The 23,098-nt window shown below is 41.2% G+C and overlaps 1 protein-coding gene across 2 annotated transcripts in view; it reads right to left on the bottom strand.

Annotated features, from left to right (window-relative positions):
* Positions 1-14,508: 14,508 nt before the first annotated feature.
* ntm (neurotrimin) overlaps positions 14,509-23,098 on the bottom strand; it is a 567,086-nt gene continuing 558,496 nt past the window's right edge. For both annotated transcript variants that reach the window (XM_079283737.1, XM_079283736.1), the window contains one exon: positions 14,509-20,229. In XM_079283737.1, the coding sequence (XP_079139863.1) occupies positions 20,129-20,229 (101 nt within the window). In that variant the 3' untranslated portion in view covers positions 14,509-20,128. The remainder of the gene's footprint in view (positions 20,230-23,098) is intronic.

Raw genomic sequence — 23,098 nt, forward strand, 5'->3', positions numbered from 1 at the left:
GTGATGTAAGAAACAACCTGACAAGCCTTGATGCACCATAATACAAGTATAATAAAAAGTAAAATCATAATAAAAGAATAAGACATTGTTGAGGGAGAAATCTCCTCCCAATGAAATGGAGCTGGCCAGCACACGTGGAATGATAGCTTTTCAGACACACGGCGCTAAAAACGTTACCGAAACTGATTTACAATTATAAGGAATTTAATTCCACTGATGCAAGTACGATTACAGTTAAACATTGGAGTACATACTCCTATGAAATATTAAAACAATAAAACCCCATTTGCAAAAACCTCTACTCAGCTCCTCAGGTGAAAAAAACGTCTGTCGTCCGAGGGCCATGACACAGAGAGAGGACAAAAAGACTTGAAATTAAACCTCCCACATCTGTTCGAAACACCTCCTCTTCCATTTATCCCGATTCCTATTGGCTAACTTCCAGGAGTGTATTCGCCTGTCTGCCCCTGAGTCTACTAACACATTCAATGACTGTCAGTTACGTTTTAACCCCTTCTATAATAATCCTTCAGTATGAAAGTTTAACTTCTGCAACTTGGCAGAAGCTTCATGTTTTTTAGCTACTATTCCTACATCACTTTATGTTTATCTTAATTATGCATTCCCAAAACCCTTATGATTATGACTAATTATGAATTATTAATTATGAATTATTAAACACTTTTATTATATCTACTAACTACAGTTTTTTGCTCAAATTTCTTACAATTCCCCCCTAACTCACAGTTCACTGTGAGTTAGCTACTCAAATGTAGTTAGTTACTCAAATGTAGTTAGTTACTCAAATGTAGTTAGTTACTCAAATGTAGTTAGTTACTCAATGTCCCTGGAGACCTCCCCCCTACTCAATCCAGGGAGAGGCTCCCTATCTATTTAAACAGAGGCAAACAATTCATGCATACAGATATCATTTCAAGTATTCCTGTTCAGTTCGTTTCAAAATCGAGTGCGTTGAAAATCACTGCCTTCCATGTCTTGGGGCTGGCAGGATCATGATACAGCCGGATGTTTTAGAAGTCCATCTGGGCCTTATCAGGTCCTTCAGGATCTCCGAGAGGATGGTCAGGAACCGCTTGTGAAGTTCTGCTATGGCACCGCTGGTGGCCTCATCTAGACTGTGGCCATCAGAAGCTCCAATTCGTCCTCATCCTCGTCACATAACTGGTTGCCTGGACTGGTGTCTGGCTCATCGGTGAAGCAATAAACCCCTGTAGAAGTCCACGGATGCAAGGGAACCCCCATCCACAGACAACTAGGAGGCCTACGACGACAGCACACAGAATAATTACGATTGACAAAAATGTATGTTTCCACTTGCCAAACATACTTCCCAACCAGTCGGTGAACGGATTCGTGACACCAGAGTTCTCCGCTAGCTCTTGGCTGAGTGCTGTCAGTCCCTCCAGAGCCCTGGTCACTGATCCATCAGGAGCTGTGTTATTTGGAATTAAAGTACAGCACGCAGACCCAAACATCTGGCACATGCCACCTTTCTCTGCTAAATCATATCTAATGCCATTCTGTTCTGCAAGGTCATTAAACTAGTCTTCGCCAGCTGTGCATGCAGTCCTGATATGGCATCCCTGGTGAAGGTTACAAAACGCTGTTGGTTATAGTAAATGTAGTTGATCCAATCGACATTTTTATTAATCATCACCCTCTGAGAGAAAACAGATTCTAAATCTGCTGCTATTTGATTTCTGGCTTGAAAGTCATTAGACACCCCCCTTGGCACTCTTATGACATCTTATGTACACTTGGTCATCAAAGGCTCCCTTCGGGCCACCGGCATCTCTTTTGGATCTTCTGTTAGCATGTGGGCGTGGAGAGATGAGTTCTCTATAAGTTGCATCAGTGACAGGCAAGATATAGAATGACAATATAAGTTGCACCAACGCACATCTGTCCAATCTTTAGGCAGGATTGGATATATGGTTCTTCCTCCACACCACCACCATAAATCAGCTCTAGGTGCTGTCTGTCTTAACACACTGTTATATAGATAGTCGCTAGCATTGTGACTGTTGCTACAATTTGCAATAATTTGCAATAATACTACCTACATTGGGCCCCTTAGCTGTATCTGAGACTATACAATCAAATGGACCCTCTGTAACCTTGAACAGAGGTGGGGTAGTATATTCTACAGGTGGGTAATCCCAGTGTAGCCCCTGACAAGTGTGATGGAGGGGCAAAGTGTCATCAGTAAACAGAGTTAAAATACAACTAAATTCAGGACTTATGAGTCTGAATCTTGAAGGAACTGGTGTTGCTAGGGGTTGCTAGGTCCTGAACACACAATACAATCTGTACTTCTGACTTGAAGCCGTATATTGTACCCACCATAAATTCCCATCTGCCATTCCAGTTTCCACCCCTTACCTCATTCTCTGCGTCAGTCGTATGTCGAACCTGGTCTTTTTTACAGGCTTAACAATAATCCTAATGAGCCCTTGTGGGGCAGGACTATCAGTGGTTGCCTTTCCCTGTACTACGTAAAGTCCTCAGTCAGTCTATTTTGGGTATGTTAAGGTAAGTCTTAAAGGATTACATCTACCCACCCCCTTTCTACACATGTGATAAGAAGCTGGGGCATTTAACATCTTCAGTCGGTCTTTAAGACCTGGGTTGGGGTCTTTTCCTAAACCCTCGCCCCCTGTGTTCATCGTTGCCCATCCCCAATCTTCACAATCACAGTTATAATACGATAACAGCTTCCCATACTTATGTGTGGCGGGCCCACACTCGTCAGTTATGATGCACAAGGTTTTGGTCATCCACCCGTAGGTGTGTTCATACCTGGGACAGGAAACTACTTCACAGAAGTCGAACTGGACCGTTGATGTTGTACCTTCTTTGAACATAAGAGAGAGAGTTACATTTTCATAGGTGAGTGTCGTCAGAGAAGCCTCTCTACGTGGTCTAAGATCGGTTTGATTAGCTACTGAGGCTAAATGTCGAATCCTGATGTAGTCATGCATGTGTTCTGGTTCCTGTCTGTGGTTAATTCCCCATACTAAGAGGGAAACTACTGAAATCAGGAAGAAAATAATTACAGACTTCCATAACCCACTGACCTAGAGTCTCCTACTGGACGCCCTCGCTTAAACTGTGGGGAAAATGTCATCTTCAGTACTGTCTAAACCCCTCTTTTGAGGTGTCTTTGGCTTCAAATTTTCCTGTTTGATGTTCAATCCTGTCTCTGCGAGTGTCTCACTCGTTACCTTCGCTGCTGCACAGTGAGTGAGGTGGTGCCAAGTCGCTCCCATTTTACCTTTTCTGCATGTGAGGTTGCCAATACTACCTCCCATGGACTGGTCCACCTTGGTTCACTCCACCTGCGCTCGTGGACTTTTATCCACACCAGACTGCCTGGTGACACGTCAGCCTGCTTCCTTTCGTCAGCTGCTGCTTCTGCGTTTGTCACCTGAGAAAACAAAACTCGGCTCATGTTAGTTAGAGCTCCCGTATATTTCTCAATTTCTAGAGTTAGCAAGTCTAGGCTAGGACCTATCACTGAGTTAGAGGACTTGGATTGTGCTGCATTTAAATTCAAAGTTGTGGTTTATCATGACGTTATTAAATCTCAAAAATTGTGAGTAGCACCTTTACTGAAAACTATTCTAAATGTGGATCTACAAAAAATGTTTGACACCTTACCATATCCCCCCTTCACCTCGATATCTCTGCTGTAAGGGATCACATGGCAACCATCTATGTATCTTGGCTATACACTGAACCTCCCCATGGTCCTGGTGACAGCATGGGCATCTGTTGATGTCTCACGGGAGGAGGTCCAGATGGACCTGGTCGTAGGTACTGCTGATGTTGTGGTGGGAACGGAGCATGTTGTGGTGGTGCATTGGGCTGTCTTCCTCTTCTTTTATGTGGGCAATCTCTCTGCCAATGACCTTCTCTCCCACATACGTAGCACACTCCTTTACTTACAAGACCCCCATGCCCCCCTTTATCTTTACCTCTCCCTCTGTTGGATGCACCACTTCTGCATCGTGGTGGGGGCTGATTGTACACCACCGTGGAGGCTGGTACTGCTGGATTTTGTTGCTGCTGGGCTTCTGCTGCTATCATCTGTTTCTTGGCCTGAACTTTTCTATTTAATTCTCTGTCGACCTCTGCTACTTGCAGTTTCAGCAGTCGCCGCTGCATTCTCTTTATATCCTCGTCTTCTTTACTTTCTGCTCGTCTTTCCTCTATCTGCTGTTGCAAATCTTTTCTGATGCGTTCTACTCCTCTTACTTCACATTTTAGTCTTCTTACCAGTTCTCCTACTTCCTTCCTCTGCTTCTTTAATGTAAACATTATGCAGCCTAGGAGTATTCAAATGTGTGTATTAAATGTGCACGCTTGTCATCACATGAATCAAAGTCAACTCACCCTCTGTGCTGTATGGTGTGCGGCCGTTGACTCCAAAACTGGGATCCACTGCTTCACTTCCCAGATCTGGATCCACTCAACCACGCACCTTGACTAAAACAAACACAAAACTGCCCAAAGTTCAGCAGTAAATGTTAGCATACGTCTGTAGCGTAAGAGAGGTCAACGATCTCTCAAATATGTTTGCGCCGTCCGTGTCAAAATTGATTCTTAGGAACGATGTAAAATAGTAAATGTACCAAAATTAGTCAATACTGGATATGTGAAGGAATCTCGAATCCAAAATTGAAGTTAGAATTCCGAAATCAAACTCAACATCTAAATCAGAATCAAAATCACAATCCAGTTCCAAATCAGAATTCGAAAGGTTTAAAATTGGAAGTAAAATGAAATTAAAAAACAATGAATAATTAATCAATTAAATATTAAATTCAACTTCAAAAAATCAATAACTGTGTTCAAAGATATTCAATCAGACATACCAATGCAAGTCAAACTGTTGAACTGCACTTACACTCTGGCCTGCACAATAATGAATCACAATTAAGTTCAAGAATTGAAGAAGCACAACTGAAACCATTAATCTTTGTTAAAATGCTGAATTAAAACCAAAGTCAACGACTAAAGTTATAATGCTTAATTAAAACTAAGGTCAGGATATAAGCTCACAGCTCTTAGACAATGAATCTCTGAAAAATTCACAGATTCTAAACACTTATTTACGATTATCTAGCAGTTACTCCTCCTAGCAGTTACTCCTCCTGGCCGCTAGTTGGTTTTCTGGCGTTTTGCATTTATTCTACTATTTTTTCGCAGACCGGAAGTTATCCTGAAACTGCCTGTTTTGGTAACGGATATGCTAACCGCTATGCTAACGACAAAAACGGAGCTTCTAATAAAGCATACGCACACACAAGTTTCACCAAAATCCCACACTTTAATTCCACTGGTACGCCCTCTGTCTCCTCTCACACTCTACTGGTTATTTTATTTTATAAGCACGTTTATTTTACATACAGAGTACCGCAAAACCGGAGCTACACGTAGCTAGCGTTAGCTCCTCACAGCGCGGCTACAGATTATGCAATGTTATTCATCATTTTAAACGTATTTCCACGCTGCTAAAACACAGACTGGTCACACGTATTATTGGACTTATTGTCCGGTTTTATTAAACCTTAAATCCTCCGGTTAACAGGCTATTAGCTCCTCCAGACCTGAGTTCATTGTTACGTTATGATCACGAGTTCTGCACTTCCAGCGACACAACCACTCTCCTCAGTCAGTCTAGTTCCCCCAAAAGCCCACTATTCTACTTCTTCTGAATCATCCACACGATCCTCTATTTATAATGCACGGCCAAAACAAGCGAGAGTGTCTTCCAGGAGCCGCAGCCTCAGAAGCTAACTCCCGCTAGCCTAGCTTCTCTAAACAGCTTATGCTCAAGGCCCAAAACTCGTGGTCTAAACCCGCAAAGGATTGCACCCCTAAGCCGGAATGCCACGATATTTCAGTTCGCCAAGCTACATACCTGCTTTTGAACTAGTTGTCAACACAAGCCCAACAATGCACCCGCCGAGCCAGAGTGTCTCAGTATGTGCAAAATTAGTCCGCTTTAGCCAACAGCTGTTTGATACCAATGTGATGATTTAATTACAGCGCTGTCTGCCTTTAATTGCTTTATTCTTAGGATCCTTATACCCTGGACTAGTCCCTTAGTTCACCATACTTCAGACAGTAAATCGTACTTACCTCAGTGGAAGGCGGCCTTCCCCATGGAACGTCCTCACCAGCAACGCAGAGCTAGCCGTTAGCAACGCTTAGCCAAGCAGAAATTCCCCTAAATGTCCTAGAAGCTACCTCACAGATTTCATGAAACGGCTCTGCCTACCGATATTATGGGCCCAGGATGTCTGCTTGACCAGCGCTGCCTTCAGCACACACAGCGAGGCCGGTAAGAATGTCCCTTAGTGGTATGCCAAATTTGTTGAGGGAGAAATCTCCTCCCAATGAAATGGAGCTGGCCAGCACACGTGGAATGATAGCTTTTCAGACACACGGCGCTAAAAACGTTACCGAAACTGATTTACAATTATAAGGAATTTAATTCCACTGATGCAAGTACGATTACAGTTAAACATTGGAGTACATACTCCTATGAAATATTAAAACAATAAAACCCCATTTGCAAAAACCTCTACTCAGCTCCTCAGGTGAAAAAAACGTCTGTCGTCCGAGGGCCATGACACAGAGAGAGGACAAAAAGACTTGAAATTAAACCTCCCACATCTGTTCGAAACACCTCCTCTTCCATTTATCCCGATTCCTATTGGCTAACTTCCAGGAGTGTATTCGCCTGTCTGCCCCTGAGTCTACTAACACATTCAATGACTGTCAGTTACGTTTTAACCCCTTCTATAATAATCCTTCAGTATGAAAGTTTAACTTCTGCAACTTGGCAGAAGCTTCATGTTTTTTAGCTACTATTCCTACATCACTTTATGTTTATCTTAATTATGCATTCCCAAAACCCTTATGATTATGACTAATTATGAATTATTAATTATGAATTATTAAACACTTTTATTATATCTACTAACTACAGTTTTTTGCTCAAATTTCTTACAACATGTAAGAGAGAGATGAAGAGTAGAGTATTAATAAAAGAAGTCATTCTGTAAAAATAGCAACAAATGATCCAAAATAAACAAGTTTGTAATTGGACGTCAGAGGGAAACATATAAGCCTAATTTAAGGCATTTGCTAAAAATGACTGCTGTTTTTTATTTTGAGAGGACAGTCTCTTAAATAGACTCAAAGATGATTCCATTACAGACACAGTGTTAACCGACCTGATGAACTGAACAGCTTTCAACCCAGTGCAGCAAAAACACAATCTGCCTTAGTTATCAAACTGGATAGTATAGCAGTTACAGTTACCCAAGCTGGTGGATCTTTGAGGAAAGCAATAGTTCAGTTACATTATCTGTTTCAAGAACAGATTGTCAGCAAAGACAATCAGGAGCTACAATTGACTAAACAACTGGAATACCTCATTTAAGAAATCATGGGTTCCAGAGTTGCACAATGTAATGCAGTCGTAGCCCATTTGCTACATGATAAAACAAAAATGAAACATAGCAGTGGTGCATTTCAGTACATTTCTGAACTTGCATCAGAAAGAAGGTAAAAAGCAGCACAAGTACATTTTCCAGCCCAGTCAGAATTTCTTTTGGCATTGTACATTCCTGCGAAGCACCGATACCTTCAATGACAACGTTTCTGCATTTGGTCAGAGCAAGTGATGAAGTACAACCGGTGACTGTTAGTGAAAGTTATGTTGTATAGTAACGAGTATAACAAGCAACAAAGTTATGCTGTGATGGGTGTGAGGTATGACGGACATGGTTTGCAGAAACTTACATGGCCAACTTTCTTTTTGCAGAATTAATTGGACGACGTCCATATGACGTCCATATTATCTTATGGACGTCGTCATAACATAAAACAATTGACTGTCCATCAACTTTGACTATGTTTGAGCACCAAGCATCATTGACCACAGAGTCCACCTCCTCTCGTCACCTCGAGTCCTGCGCCCATCAAAGGCAATATCTTGATCTAGGATACCACAATGGAGCCAGGTCTCTGAAAAGATGTGGGCACAACAGTCTCTGTTCGTCTCTCCTGTTGCTGGGTTAGCCTGAAGTTTTTTCATATATCTTATTTTCCAACCGCTGGACATCAAATAAGAGTCGGCTCGGTGGTGGAATAGTTTTGAGTCTTAGTTGGGTTAGCTAAGCTCCCATCTAAGCTCTCCAGGGGGATGGACTCTGTTTAGTCCAGCTGGTGGTGTTGTGTGGTCAGAAGATGCCCTGGGTTGTCATTGCTTTAAGGTCTGGTTCATTGATGAGTGTATGTCATTGCCTTACTTGTTACAGTATACGAAGAGACAACAAATCAAAACGAAAAGTAGCAAAGTGTGTGGGAGCTACCAGCTGCTGCATCTACATGCACCGCCATCGCCATGACAAGAAACATCCTAATCCCCATTGTTAATTAAAACCGATCAAACCAATGGCCAGGCCAAATGTTCCAGCTACCTTCAGTTGAATGATGGTGTTCTTGTACATGAAGTTGACATTCACTACAACTTATTGTCAGCCAGTGTACCAGGCAGTTTCTTAATTGCTTTACTATTCAGTGTTTTTCTTTTTCACTGCAGTAAAATATTCCCACTGAGCCAGTTGCTACCCAGCAAGCTGAAACAGCCTGTTCTTGTACAACATATATAACGGATCAGGAGGAGCGCTGCATGTCCTGCGAACCGCAAAATATTTTCTCTGACAACATGGAGTGGTCCTGCTTGGGTTTCAAAATGAAAGCAAGACATTGTTTTTTTTCCTACTGATCAAGAAGCTTCAGCACATGTGAGGCTTTATCTGAATATGAATAATGTTTGCCAGATTGCCAGAACATAGAGACCCAAGTACCAGACAGAGCGACAGATTAACTGTGCGGAGAAGTGAAGATGGCAAAAGGAGGTGGTGGTGGGAGGTTTGGTTGGTGAGTCTGTGTGCATGGGAAACTTGTCCCATGCAGAGGTGGGCAGCACGGATGGGCTGCTTGTCCAACAGAGAAGGCTGGGAGAAGGGAGCCGTGAAGCTGTGAATGTGTTGCCAAGGAACTGCTTGAATAAACAGGCTGTGAAGAACAGACAGAGGAGGAGGAGAGAAATCAAGCCAAAAAGGCATAGGAGAGCCTTCTGTGCTGCCAAGGAGGGTAGGAGGAGTGTGTGTGTGTGTGTGTGGGTGTGTGTGTGGCAGGGGGTGAGAACTGGTAGCTGACATCCGGGCTTGGTGTGAGAGATTATGGGACATGGACACTGTCTGGAGCAGAGATCAGCTGAGGAGCCGCAGTCATCCTGGCGGCGGACACTGATGGCGGGACACTCTTAGAGGCTTTACAGCCATCAGACAGGGATGAGGAGCAGGAGCCATGTCGGAGAAGAAGCCCATACACAGAGGGCAGGCCTGGTGCTGATTTAATGCTATAGGAGAAGGAACGTAATTGGACACTAGGGATGAGGGACAGTGATTGGTTGAAGGTTTTCCATTTAAAGTATGCAGCGCAATTCAGTGAGTGGCACCAAAGATTATTATTTCTAGAACGAACACTGAAGGCCTACTGTGTCGTTTGATCATTTCATTCAAATAATGATATTCAATTTTCTTGACCAATTTTATGAGAATTGCTTTTAAATGTGATTGTGATAAGTCATAAGAGGTCTAACAGGGAGTTAGACCTATGTGGGGTTAGTAACATGAGCAATGTTCCCTCTAATTTTTCATGTGTCTGGGCATACACACAAGCTCCCTGAGCACACTGAGGACCACTGTGAGCAACATCAGATGTGCACGCTGTGGCCACACACCAGTATCACACCTGTTCAAAACCTTGGATCATAGCAAGTTACATGGCTTATTAAAATAATCAAATTACAGCAGCAATTTTCACTAGTTTACTTTTAATATAAGTGATTTGACAAACTTTAAAGGAAAAAGACAAAAATCTTGTTGTTCATGAGATGTGTAGTATGTTTTATGTGAGAGTCTTGCTTTGGGCATGGGAAGAGTCCTGCTTTGGCCTGTGTGAGGGTCCTGTTGTGGCCTGTGTGAGGGTCCTGTTCTGGAAGAAATGATACATATACACCTTTCAGACATAACATTTTGTTCACATTAAAACATTCACATTTTGCACAATGACGTGTGCTGTAGCTTGTGATACAGTGTAAATTCCTGTAACTCTGTCTGTAAAATATGTAATTACTCAGTTTTTTATTATCATTTCTACTACCCATAAATGATCTAGTAGTAACATAATTTAATGATTAATATCCATAAGTAAAAAATCTTAATAAATGTCACGAGAATATGCACAAATCTGACTTAAATTTTACCTTATTTTTCACGTCTGTCCTTCTCACTTCTCCAATGGTTGTACACTTTGTCCAGGTTGATGGCTTCGTCTGCTTCTTGCTTTGACTTTATGCGCATCAGCTGGTCCAAATGTGCCACTTCAAGACGATTTCTGGATGCTGTTTTGATTTTAGTTTTAGTTTTTTCTGCTGAATGTGACGCTTGAGGTAGTCCAACTTCCATTCAGTCCACATTTTTCCCTCGGAAAACTCATTTGCTACTTTAGCTTCGCTGCATGTTTTGCAGAGTAGACCCTTCCCCCTCGAAAAAGAAAAAATCTCACCCAGTTTCACCGCTTGTTCTTCTATTTGAACATACTCCGACAGCCATTCCATCTTAAAAGAACCACATTTCTTTTTTCCAATGGCTTGGTGAGTGGATGTGTCGCTGCCCGTTCGTTTCGCCATGATAAGGGGTTAGCATTTGCGTCTCGTAACTCCGCCGCACTGTTGTTAGCTAGCTAACCTGCACGGGGCGAATGGGCAGGGCAATAGTGTCAATGCTATGATTGGCTGCGTAGCGTAAGTGAACCGAATCGTATCATTGGCTGGACACCTGTCACTCACTGAGTTACGTTGCAAAATAGTACAGAAAACAAAATTATTATTATTATTATTATTATTGGTTTAATTGATTAGATAAGATTAGGACTAATATTAGATATTAATTAATACGTTTATGTTGAATTTTATTTTATGCGCTGCATAGATTTTCTTGTGCGCTGAGAATGTGCGAGCAGTGCGCGATTGCTCAAGCGCGCAGCTTAGAGGGAACATTGAACATGAGTATGAATCATTTTTTAACAAACAAAACTAATGTATACATTTGTTCATACACAGTCCATATCAACCAATCCGGACACATACACATGTCCTTATTTGGTGTAATGTCAAAGCGTTGGACTATATTTTGTCATTTCTACAAATTGGGTTTGAATAAGGTCAGCAGAAAATGAAATACATATAAAATCAAAGGGGGGAAATGGTTGATTTAATAAACACTGTTGGCATTTCATACAACAGACACAGAGAGTGCAACATCAGTCACAGCAACCTTGGTAATGTTTACACCTTTGGTCATGATTAGGTCCAGAGTGTACCCCCTGTTGTGGGTGGGTCACATGCTGAGTCAGATCACAGTTATCAAGGACACCACATAGTTCTATAGATCAGTTCGTTACCTGCACAGAATGACCCGGAGTAACCGATGAGATTCGAAGGCAGGGAATGAGAGGAAGAAGATGCTTTCTCTGCTGAGAAACTGGGCATCGGCGTGCTCCTACAAATGAGACTGGAAAAAGGTAACGTGGACATTTGCTAATTGCGTCGGTTCGTAATGAAAACACACAGACACCGGGCTGATGTAGAGCATGTGTAACAGCAATCTGAACATCACGAAGGGGTGCATAACAGCAGCATGAATGTACTGAAGGTAGAGAGACAATCATATTTAAGAGAGACAGCAGCAAGATGATCGGCTAACCATGTCATTGTTTCATTGTGCTATTGGATAGAAGAGACCAGCTGATCTAAACAGCTGATATCATGACTGACAGCCTCGAACAATGACAGCAAGGAAATGCGTGAGCTTGCGTGAGGAGTGACTGGCAGATGTATGAGAAATAAACTACGGGCCTAAGCATGCAAGAGTATAGTCTTCCTGACTGAACTTATGCTAAAACTTTATTTAAATGGATCAAAATGAAATTTGGTACACATTCATGTTTCCCTCTGGATACATTATCACATTGATGACTGACGTGTCCCCTAGTTCCAAAAGCAGGTCCAAATATTATTTTTCTTCAAATGATGTGCTTTAAGACTTAGGGCTGTGGCGACATCACCGATTCCAAAAAAATCAAGCACCAACACTTGAAGTGAAAGCATCCCACAGCAGACATCACTGTCCTGTTTCCGTTTTGTCCCCACCAAAGCATGATACGTTAGTATTATCAACACGCCGAAAGTTTGTCTTTTAAATTCACTTAAAACTGATTTTCTAAGTGTTTGTTCATCGCACCCATGTTGAAGATAGCACCACTGCTGTTATGGTAAGGCAACGTTACACTGTACATCACCAACGTTGTGATTCGGCCATTTTTATATTTTCTGTTTACTTTAACTGTGTAAGAAATTTGAGCAAAAAACTGTAGTTAGTAGATATAATAAAATTGTTTAATAATTCATAATTAAGAATTCATAATTAGTCATAATCATAAGGGTTTTGGCAATGCATAATTAAGATAAACATAAAGTGATGTAGGATTAGTAGCTAAAAGAAATGAAGCTTCTGCCAAGTTGCAGAAGTCTAGCTTATATACTGAAGGACTATCATAGAAGGGAGTAAGTCATAACTGACAGGATTTGAATGTGTTAGCTGCTCAGGGAGAGAGAGATGTGAGATAGGCGTTTACAGAATGCGTAGGGAAATTGGCCAATAGCAATTGAGATAGACGGAAGGGGAGGAGTCGCGAACGAATATGTGGGAGGTTTGAATTAAGTCTTTTTCTCTCTCGCGTGAAGGCTCTCAGACGACGGACGTGTTTTTTATACCTGAGAAGCTGAGTTGAGTTTTTTGCAAATGGGGTTTTATTGATTTAATATTTCATAGGAGTATGTACTCCAATGTTTAACTGTAATCATACTTGCATCAGTGGAATTAAATTCCTTATAATTGTAAACCAGTCTTGGTAGATTTCTTATTGGAGCGTGTCGACTGCACAAAGCAGCCAGACACACGTGCTCCGGCCTTCTCTCTGTGGGGTGTGAGTTTCAGCCTCGACAACTGCCACCTGTAAATCAGGCTCAAGTCAACGCTCTGTCCTGTCAGATTCTGGAATGCCAACAATGGATTCCAATGCAATTGGCCCAATCAGTGGATTTGCTTGCGGAAACTAAGAAAATGTAGTACTTTCACAAAGTTCAATTGTGTTAAGCTGTTAACTAGTTACAAAACAGTGACTATGCTGTAATGCAACAGAGAACCTGAGAGTACAATGTGGGGGAAGCTTTTTTGCACCATCCCATTAAATGGAGCCTGACTCTGAACAAAACTAGCACCAATCAACGGAAGCCTCTTCAAAAGCCAATAGGTCACCAAGCTTGAAGCTCCACTTTTGTTTACAGGGTGGACTGGAATTCGCTGTGCCTCTTTCTGGTTCGAACAAGTACTGAGCATCCAAATATTCTAGATCCAAACATGCTTGGTGTGAACACACCCTTTCTTTGCTGCAATCCTTACCAGATGGTGTTGGTTTCAGTGTTTTGTGCTCAGCTGTGTCCCTTGAATGCTCAGTTTTATTGTTCTTTAGTAACAAAAAGTCAAAACATGTTTAGTGGTATTGGTAGTAGAGAGCAGAGAGTAGAGAGCAATACTGCCACAGAAATGCAGTTAATCATCTTGGAATGGCCTGACATTGTGCATTTCTGTGTTAGCTTGGATTTGAGGGACACTGGCCTTTAACATAAGGCATTATTTTATCTTTCTAACACTATATTCACTCTCTGGTGTATGGAGCAACTCTCAGCTGCAGAGAGCAGATGTTTGCATGAATTAAATATTTGTCGAGTCTGAAGTACAACAGTGTGCTCCGAACTGCAAAGACATTTTTCTGTCACTGCTTACCCAAAATGCAATAAAAAGTCCAAAACCTGAACTACTCTACATATCATAGACATGCTTTATATTATTATTCACAAGCACCACTACCATTGACAATTAACAGTGGAAACCTCCAGATTCGTGTTGCAAGTATCATCTATAGAGCAGAAGAATGAGAATAGGAAATAGCTTCTGCGTGCAGCTACAGTAGCGAAAGAGAGACGCATCACAGAGTTATGGCAGACCTCCTGCTGCGGGTGTACATAATTAATGTCCCAGAACCCTTAAAAAAGACTGTGTTCAGGTTTAAAGACACACTGGTGTCATTTGGAAAACTGCAGTTCACAGTTATTGGTAATGTAGCGGACAGACCATAGTGAGCTCAGTCCAAGCTCAGGACTTCTTAGGGATCAGAAAATCAATAGGTTTGTCTTGTTTCTGGATAGATGCCACTGTGGGCAATACAAGCTGAAAACAACTCCAACAATAAATGCACAACACACCGTTTTAAGATATAACATTTTATTATTGTCAGTCTTAAATATGAGCACACACTTTTCATCAAGAAAATACATATGAACCAACAATCCTTTACAATGCAGGGAGTCAAATAGCATGAGGTCCCCCTCCACTTGGAAACAATCCAATCTGAAGAGAGCCCTGTGAACTTGTAACCAGGCAAAGGGCAGAATCTTCTGTTTGTGAATCATTCAAAATAAAGCCCAACAGATCATGAGACAACTTCATGCGTCTGCAATGATACTCCCCCTGGCAGCTGAAGCAAAGGTTGGACTCTAACCAAAGTTCACATCCAAAAATGATCTCTTCCAGACTCCAATGCAAAACACACAAATGTCACAAAACAGCTAAAATGAATAGTACTATCTGATAGGTGCAATACAAGTCATTTTTCTTAACTGGTATCAAATATTCTTCAGAGACTGCTCTCTTGCCTTGCACATATGGAGATGAAGAAAAACCCTACAGCCATAGCCGTGCCCAAGCAAACACGGGCCAGGTTGGAGCATGGGAGCGAGAGAATGAGTCCTGCAATCCTGCAGTCTTTACACAGACAATGGAATTGGTCATATCACCATACGTATGCAGCGCTACCACCAAAATATAAGCCTTCATGGGCTGTGATTCAGAATTGGCTGACTAGAGTCAGAACAGGAGAAGTTAAGTGTATTCAGGCCTTCTTAGTGCAGTTTCCTAGCTGAACTTTGGGGTTGGATCAGAAATATGTCCGAGATCCTCTTCCTTTGCTCGGTCTCATCATTATACGTTTGGCTTGAACAGGGCTTGCAGTGTGTATATCTTTAAAAGAAAAGTCATGCTTGGTGGGAGTTTGGAGCGTTTGCTCTAATAAGAAAGCACAGACTTGTTCTAATGCCAGTCACAAAGAAACTGCAGTACGCCTGCTGACAAAGAGAGAGACGGTAAATGATTTTAATCAGTTGCTCATTTCTCATAGAAACAGGTACGTCAACACTTTCTGTGCTCAGTTTGCCTGACAGTGATGCATGTCATATGCAGCTGTGGGAAGCATTCAGCACAGGGAGAAACAATGTCAGTTTTAACTTTATATTATTCTAACAATTAAAATCATCACATTTTGTGAGACTTATAGAATGGAGGACGAGTCCAGCTAACAGGACAACATACAGGCCAACTGGGAGCTCATTAGAGTTTTCTCAACTATATGAGCCATAACATGGCAAATAGCTGTGTTACGCAACACAAAACTTCCCACTGTCTCACTAACTGAAATGTGATTGTGTTTGTTTAACTGCTCTGCAAGCCGGCTTGTCTAACCTTGAGGCTGCCAGTACCCATAATGCAGAGAGCACACTGGTGCAAAGTAATGCAAAAGGCCTCAGGTCAGAAGAGAATCCAAATTAAGCCTTTAAAGAAGCAGGTTGTCTCCACGCGCCTTGTGTTGTTACACGTTTAGAACAGCAGGGATTTGAGATCAAGGAAATGAAGATGGTACTTTTCTGTTAGCTGCATGTGGCCAAGGCCAAAACTGTAGGAATAGGATCTAGCGGGATTTCCAGCCGTGATCTGACAGGTTTGCCGACTGTTTTCCATCTCGTCTGAAAAGGCAGAGTACCTCATCCTCAGATCAGAGACCAGACTGCTCTTCGGCTCGATGTGGCTTCTTCGGCTCAGTGCTTCACTGTGACCGCATATCTCATCAGAGCTCAAAAACGATATGCTTGTTTGACATTGAGAACTGGCGGGGTTCCTCTTAATGATCATCTTAAGTCAGAATATTAACATGCAGAGTTTTGGATGGTAGTCTGTGATTCTCAGTACAGCCCCAACTCTCAATCGCTGCCATAGTAACCATATGGCGTTGCTATTATTAGGTTGATTATTAGATGAAGTCAGTTAAACAGCAGCCTCCTTACCGCTGGTTACGTGTGAGGAAAAACACATTCATTCTCATTTCATCTGGAGATATATTTTGACAGCAGCCCTGCTGGTTTATACAAATCTGCTCTAAAGGTAGGCGCTCACATGGGTTTGTCCTCAGTGTGCTTGACTCGATAAATGATACTGTAATAGATATGAAAAAACAATATGACAGTTATTAAGGACAAAGCAATGGAATGCAGTTGTCTGCGCTGTCCTCTCATAAACCTGTGGAGTGCTGTGATGCTCCTGGAGAAACTAAACTGACAGTACAGTGGTGTGGTGTTAGCATTACAGCCCACTCACAATACACACCCGTGAACACATGTCAATAAATAGTACTTTTAAGTGGTGATCGCTGCGTAGTTAAATAATTGGGCAACTTGCTGAGCAACTGCTCAGAGGTAGTAAACAGATCAAAATCAATGAGCAGTTTTTACGTGTGCTTGGCTGTCCTAAAAAAGAAATAAACAAGAAACTGTCTTACTTCAGTAAAATGTCTGTGTGAGAGAGAGAAGAAATGAGGTGTGAGTGTGTGTGTGTTTTTTTGTTAAGTGATATTTCCAGGTGTAACAGAGTTAATGATTCCACTTGCCATCACTGGCCATTGGTTGCTAGTATTACTATATTATTTAAGTTGTTGCTAATCCTTATCATTTTCATATTATTTCCTTGTTTAAATATCATTTACATCGTATCATTAGTTCCCCATGGAGACAAGTGGGTTGTGTGTAACAGCGCCCTCTGCTGGCTGCTTGCAGACTCTAGTGGTGCGCCCAGCTTCATGAACTAGTCTGAAGCAAGCTGTTTTCATGGTAGGTTGACCTGTGACAAGCTCCGTTGTGAAACATCTCATTCCATGTCTGATGTACATATATATATCTATATATATCTATATATAGAGAGAGAGATATATATATAGAGATGTCTAGAAGTCCCTTTTTGTTCGTATAATTGTTTTAATTTATAATTTCTAGAGCAAATGGTTTTAACTGATTTAGCATTTAGCATTTAGCATGAGTAACATGCTAACCACAGTTAGCTTAAGTATTTGTCCCTTTTGATTTAACAGTGTTCCGGAGCTTGTGACCACAACGTTGTCTATGAGAGTCACTGAAGCTGTTCTGTCTTTTACCAGCCATCAAAAGATATCGTGTCCTGAATTAAACACAACGGAGAGTACGCAACTGCTACACAGGCAGACTATTAAGCGAAGTGTTGGCTCCCTTTCCAACCATTCAAGGGAACTCAAAGCAGCGAGACTGTGATTGCTTGTGCATATTGACAGCAACCACTTCATGCAAACTCCTCTGAAGGGACCCCAATGTGGACCTCCTTGGGAGGTGATCTGACTTCAGCTCATCTTAAATGTGGTTAATCTTGTGGCAATACAGACGGGATCAGTGGTGCCATCCTTCCAGCCGGGAGGAATAATTACCATGTCATTTCCAAACATCACTGTGCTGGAGATGAATAATAGTCTCCCTCTCGCTCCCTCTCATTGTCTTGTGTGTGGAAACAAAGCGTGATTGGCCCGTCAGATTCAGCTGATGATTACTCTGATCAATTTCAATAATGCTCCAATCTGTTTCATGCCGTTTTGATTTGGCTCATTTTGACATTGAGAAGCACAAACCTTGTTGTCCCCGAGAGCCACAATGATGCTAAATGAGTTAAAAAGACAAATTGAAGTGTGTGCATATGGATGAAAGACTACAAGCCCACCAGAGCTGAGGCAAGCCAGGGGAAGAAGGGAGGGAAAGGTGAGTGTGAACAGAGCAGAGATCATTGGTTCTGCCGCGCGTTCATTTAAAAATAACCACATGTGAAAACACTCAATCGGAGCCGAGGATAATAAGAAGCACATCATTGCCCCGCCACTAAACAGACACACACTAATTCGATGTAATTCGCTGTTCCTGTTTGATGTTGTGTGAATGGAATCCTGCAAATCCTCTAGTGCTGCACACAGTCCGATACTGTGCTGTGCAGTGCAGCCGGTAGACGGTTGTGTTTGTACGTTCACAAACACAAATGGGCATGATGTCTAAAAAAAGACCAGTAGCCTTTACAACAAAATCCTGCGTTTTTGTTACTGTCACTCAGCTCTTCTTCGCTGCCGGGGCGAACCTAAGTGTGGCAGTTGGTGTAAATAGTTTGCCAACACAAGAGACTTGAAAAAGACAAATCACCGGCTTTTAATTCTTGCCGGTGTGTTGTGAGAAGTTTCTGATTGTTGCATAAAATCCTCACGCTCACAACTAAATAACGGAGGTTCGTCCTGTTCGCTGCAGATCCTCTGTGTGTACTGATCCTCCATGATAAAACACAGGTATGATTTCTTTGTTTTCGAACATATCTTCTGCTCTCTGACAATGCCAGCCGCATATGAAGCAGGTGTAGTATATTGTTTTAACTCGGACCTCCGATCACTGTCGGTTATTGCAATCGGCTCGCATTCTGTACAGTACGCCTGCAATTCTTTTCTTTTCAATAAGAGCTGGAATGTCATGTTCAGAATGAGCATCTCACAGTCATGAACCACATACTGTACATTTTGGTTCAAAGGTGTGTGTTATTTTAGATTTCCCAATGACTCAATGTTAAACCCATATTAAAACATGTTTACCCTCTTCTTTGTGAAAAGACAATAGTATGGAAACGGTGTCCATGTGTTAAGACTAGAAACAGAAATCCAATGGAGCGTGGTGCTGTGTGAGCTGCTAGTCTTTGGGTTATTGGTGTTTATGTTCTATTAGCATGATGTGACTGAGTGGCCTCTGAGCCTCCAGTGCTGCTTTGCAACATGAACAGAAACATTTCCTCAAATAACTGTGTTGTGTAGAAACGGCATGACGTTCAAACAAGTAGCAACAGCATTAATACATTTGCATTACTTAAGTCAGACGTCGACTCTCCCTCCATTTTTAACTACATAATTATAACGTAAGTATCCTTGACACCATTTTTGTGTACAGAAGAAAATACATAAAACTAAGATATTTGTCCGAAATAATTACAACTTCATATTTTCCCTTCTCAAAAATATTTAAAACTAAATATCACTGAAAAAAATAGAATTAACAGATTAGCATAACACGTCAAGAACGATTCTGTTTCAACAACCAGACGGAATGATAATCATTACACATTCAGATATGCCAATAGCAGGCGTTCAGCCTCAGGGAAACCTACAGTCCTCCTGCTTCACTGTCTCGCTTTGACTTTCAGGTGTTTAACATTCACCTCTCATACTTATTGTACATTTGCCTTTTCCCGGAGTTGAGATGAATATTCAATGCGGTTAAAAAGTGAAGACAAATCAATTTGAATAAGAGACACCACAATTAAAAAATCTTTTTTTCTCTCAGACATACTATGAGTAAAAAAGAGATGATCCAGACTAATATAATTTAGAGAGAACATTTCCAACATAATTCAATTTCTGTGAAGCATTTGTTACATCCTTGAAATCTAAAAACAAAACAAAAAACAACAGACAACTTTTAAGTACTTATTTAGTGGGTCAACATCATTATGTAGCAGGATATTTCATGCACTCACTGTGCACCAGTTTATGGTTCCGGTTGAAAAAACAAAAAAAAACACCCACACACGCACACGCACACACACACACACACACACACACACACACACACACACACGCACGTACACGCACACGCACACAAAATACTTGTGTTCAAATCCATTCCTCTTCAAATTCTGAGCAGGAACGGCAGAAACACTAAGAAGAGGAGACAGGTGTGTGAGTGCACTCCCATCGCACCGCCGCTACCATCCTGAACTGCTCTCGGTCCTGACAGGAAAAGAAAAGCAAAACACTTGGGTGAGTTTCACCATTGAAGTAGTTTTTCCTCTTTGTGTGATCACTACTGGAGGCAAGTTATTAAATGAACTTCCTATTGTCCAGCAGGAGTCTAAAGGGGAATACTGTGACTTTAGCAGCGCACATCTGTAGTTCTGTTTGTGAAAAATGATGAAAGTGTATCTGTAGTTTCTACATGCCAGTGTACATAATTAGTGATTACAGTTATCACAGTGATTACTGTGTATTGTTTACTGGGGAATTGGAGGTATGGATTACAAGGTTTTATTCGTCACATGACATTAAGGTGGAGATTATGTGAGACTCTAAGGACTTGAAGTACCTCTGTGGATTGGGATTCACATACAATTTGCCACAGCAAATACATTTATAGAGAAACATAATGAGATCTGAATTTTTACTTTATTTATACTTTTACAGTATATATAGGAAACATTTTTTATGAATATACCTGCAAGTTGCACAATGTTTAAAGTGAATGTATCTGCAGCATCTCACTTGTATGATCACAACGCTGCCTGTAGTGATGTTAATGAATGTTGAAAATTACTCACTGCAGGCCCAACATGTCCTCACTTTATACTTTTATTCATCTATTTTAATAAACCTTTATGTGAAATGGTCTTATCAAGCGTATCTAGAGTCATGGCCATCAATGTGTTTTGAGAGGTCATCGTGATCTTTGACCTTTGACCATCACATTCTCATCAGTTCATCCTTCATTTGTGTCAAATTTGAAGAAAGTCGTTCCTGAGCTATCGCGTTCACAAAAATGAACCAGACGGATGTATGGACGAATGGACTGACCGACAACTAGAAAACATAATGCCTCCACCGATGGCTATCTCCGGCACTGAGGAATGAAACACATTGGATTTGAGAGGAAGGAACCAGAAGCACAAAGCTGCTGATTCATTTCCCTGTTTGAGGGTTCATTCCTGCAGCACTCCTGAGCATCAGTGGCATGGAGAATCTCAAGGTTCTATCTCTGTCCCCAACATATATTATTGATGTCATTATCAGCTTGCAATGATTATCATATGCAGACAACATTCTAGAATCTCTATTTATTTCCTAAATAGAAATGGTATGCATATCAACCGTATTGTATTGGTCGGTTCTCTCTTGCTAAAGTAAAGACATGTGTGATACCTTCAGGATATAATCAACAAGCATTATGTCGTGAATACTTGTGTTCTTCAACAGAAATGGCTGCATATGGATTCATAATTATTTGGATGATAAAGGGGAAGGAAGCAGGAAACCAGAGAAAGGAATCAGTCATTTTCCAGAAGCATACATGAACACTTAAAATGACAACGATACAGTGAAGCTTCCATTGGTGAGGCAGAAGGTGAGCTATTTATTGCTGCTGCTAGCACTCACTTCTGAGTGGGATGATCAAAAGGGCATGGTCTGCAGCATCCAGTGCAGCACCAAGGGTCGACACTGACCATTGTTCAGCATCTATTGCTTAAAGAAGGTCATTCTATCTCTGAAAAGGCATTCTTAGTTCTGAGAACTGCTCTTAATAACACAGGATTTAGTTAAAATGATGCTTTCACTTCCAGCTTTGCTTTGGTCAGTTGTAACTGGCAGTCTGTCAGCAGAATTAATATGAATCAATATTAATGAGTTGGTTGAGATTAGCATTCTGACTACAGTACAATATATTAAATATATAATATATAGTGTAAACTATGTGAAGAACAGCACTTGTAAGTGTATTTTTCAGCAGGTTTCCATTCCGACCAACTGAGAATCACTTTAGAACGATAAATGAAACTATAAAGACCAATAGATCATTTTTGGTTCCTCATTTCTAATAAAAGTGGTCCATCTGATTCTTATCCATCAGGCTACAACAGAAAAAATATATAACGGGGATTATAGATTATTTATTTTATTGGCCCTCGATTTATTAAAAAGGTAATGTTTTGAGTAATGTATAATACAATGTTTATGTATTATTCTAGTATTACAGTGTTTGCACAGCTAAAAAACAAGACAATTTCACAATGATAAAACTATAACACATAATAGTTTCATCATGCTGTTTTCAGGGATGAGGCAAGTTCCATCCAAAAAGATGCATTGTATGAGGATCGAGGACACATTTGAACTTTTGTCTTTGAAGCTTGGAACACAATGACTACTCATTTCCCTTGGATTTCCATGAGTTCACCACAGTTTCCTTTGGGGCATCTATCCAATTACCCTGCCACAGTGGATTATCCGTAATCCTGCATATGGCTAATTACAATAATGACGTTCACTCGTAGTCAAAATCAAAGCCATTAATACAATTATGTTGTGTTAATGAAGTGGTTCTGCTGACAAGATGCTGCAACCACCAGTCACCAGGACACATTAATGACATGATGGGCAAGGTGTTTATCGCCACGGCTCCACATGCTTGTTCTAAAAACACACAGGGCTCATATACACCAGATATCTACAATCTGCTATCACTGTTCGGCAGATACAAGGAACGGTTCAGCTCGCAGTAAAGTTCTACAACTTTCTGTGTTTGCTTTTCACAATTGTCTGTGTTGGACGTACAGTTGAAAAGCAGTAACTGAAGGCAAAAGCACTCACACAAGCACAAATGATGATAATGAAAAATGAGGAATACTTACATTGGAAAGAAGAGCATGCAAAAATGAAAATGAAGCGGTGTCACACAGCGAGGCGGTTAGGGTTGCAAAGGAGAAGATGAAACATGGTTAGCAAAACGGGTTGTGATGGCCAATTTCATAAAAGTTCATGTGACATTGGTATGGTGGTTTGCTTTGACATTCCTGCTGCCTGCCACACATGAACTCTAACATGTCCATTC

Source organism: Melanostigma gelatinosum (assembly GCF_949748355.1).
Source record: "Melanostigma gelatinosum genome assembly, chromosome: 14".
Classification (NCBI taxonomy): Eukaryota; Metazoa; Chordata; class Actinopteri; order Perciformes; family Zoarcidae; genus Melanostigma; species Melanostigma gelatinosum.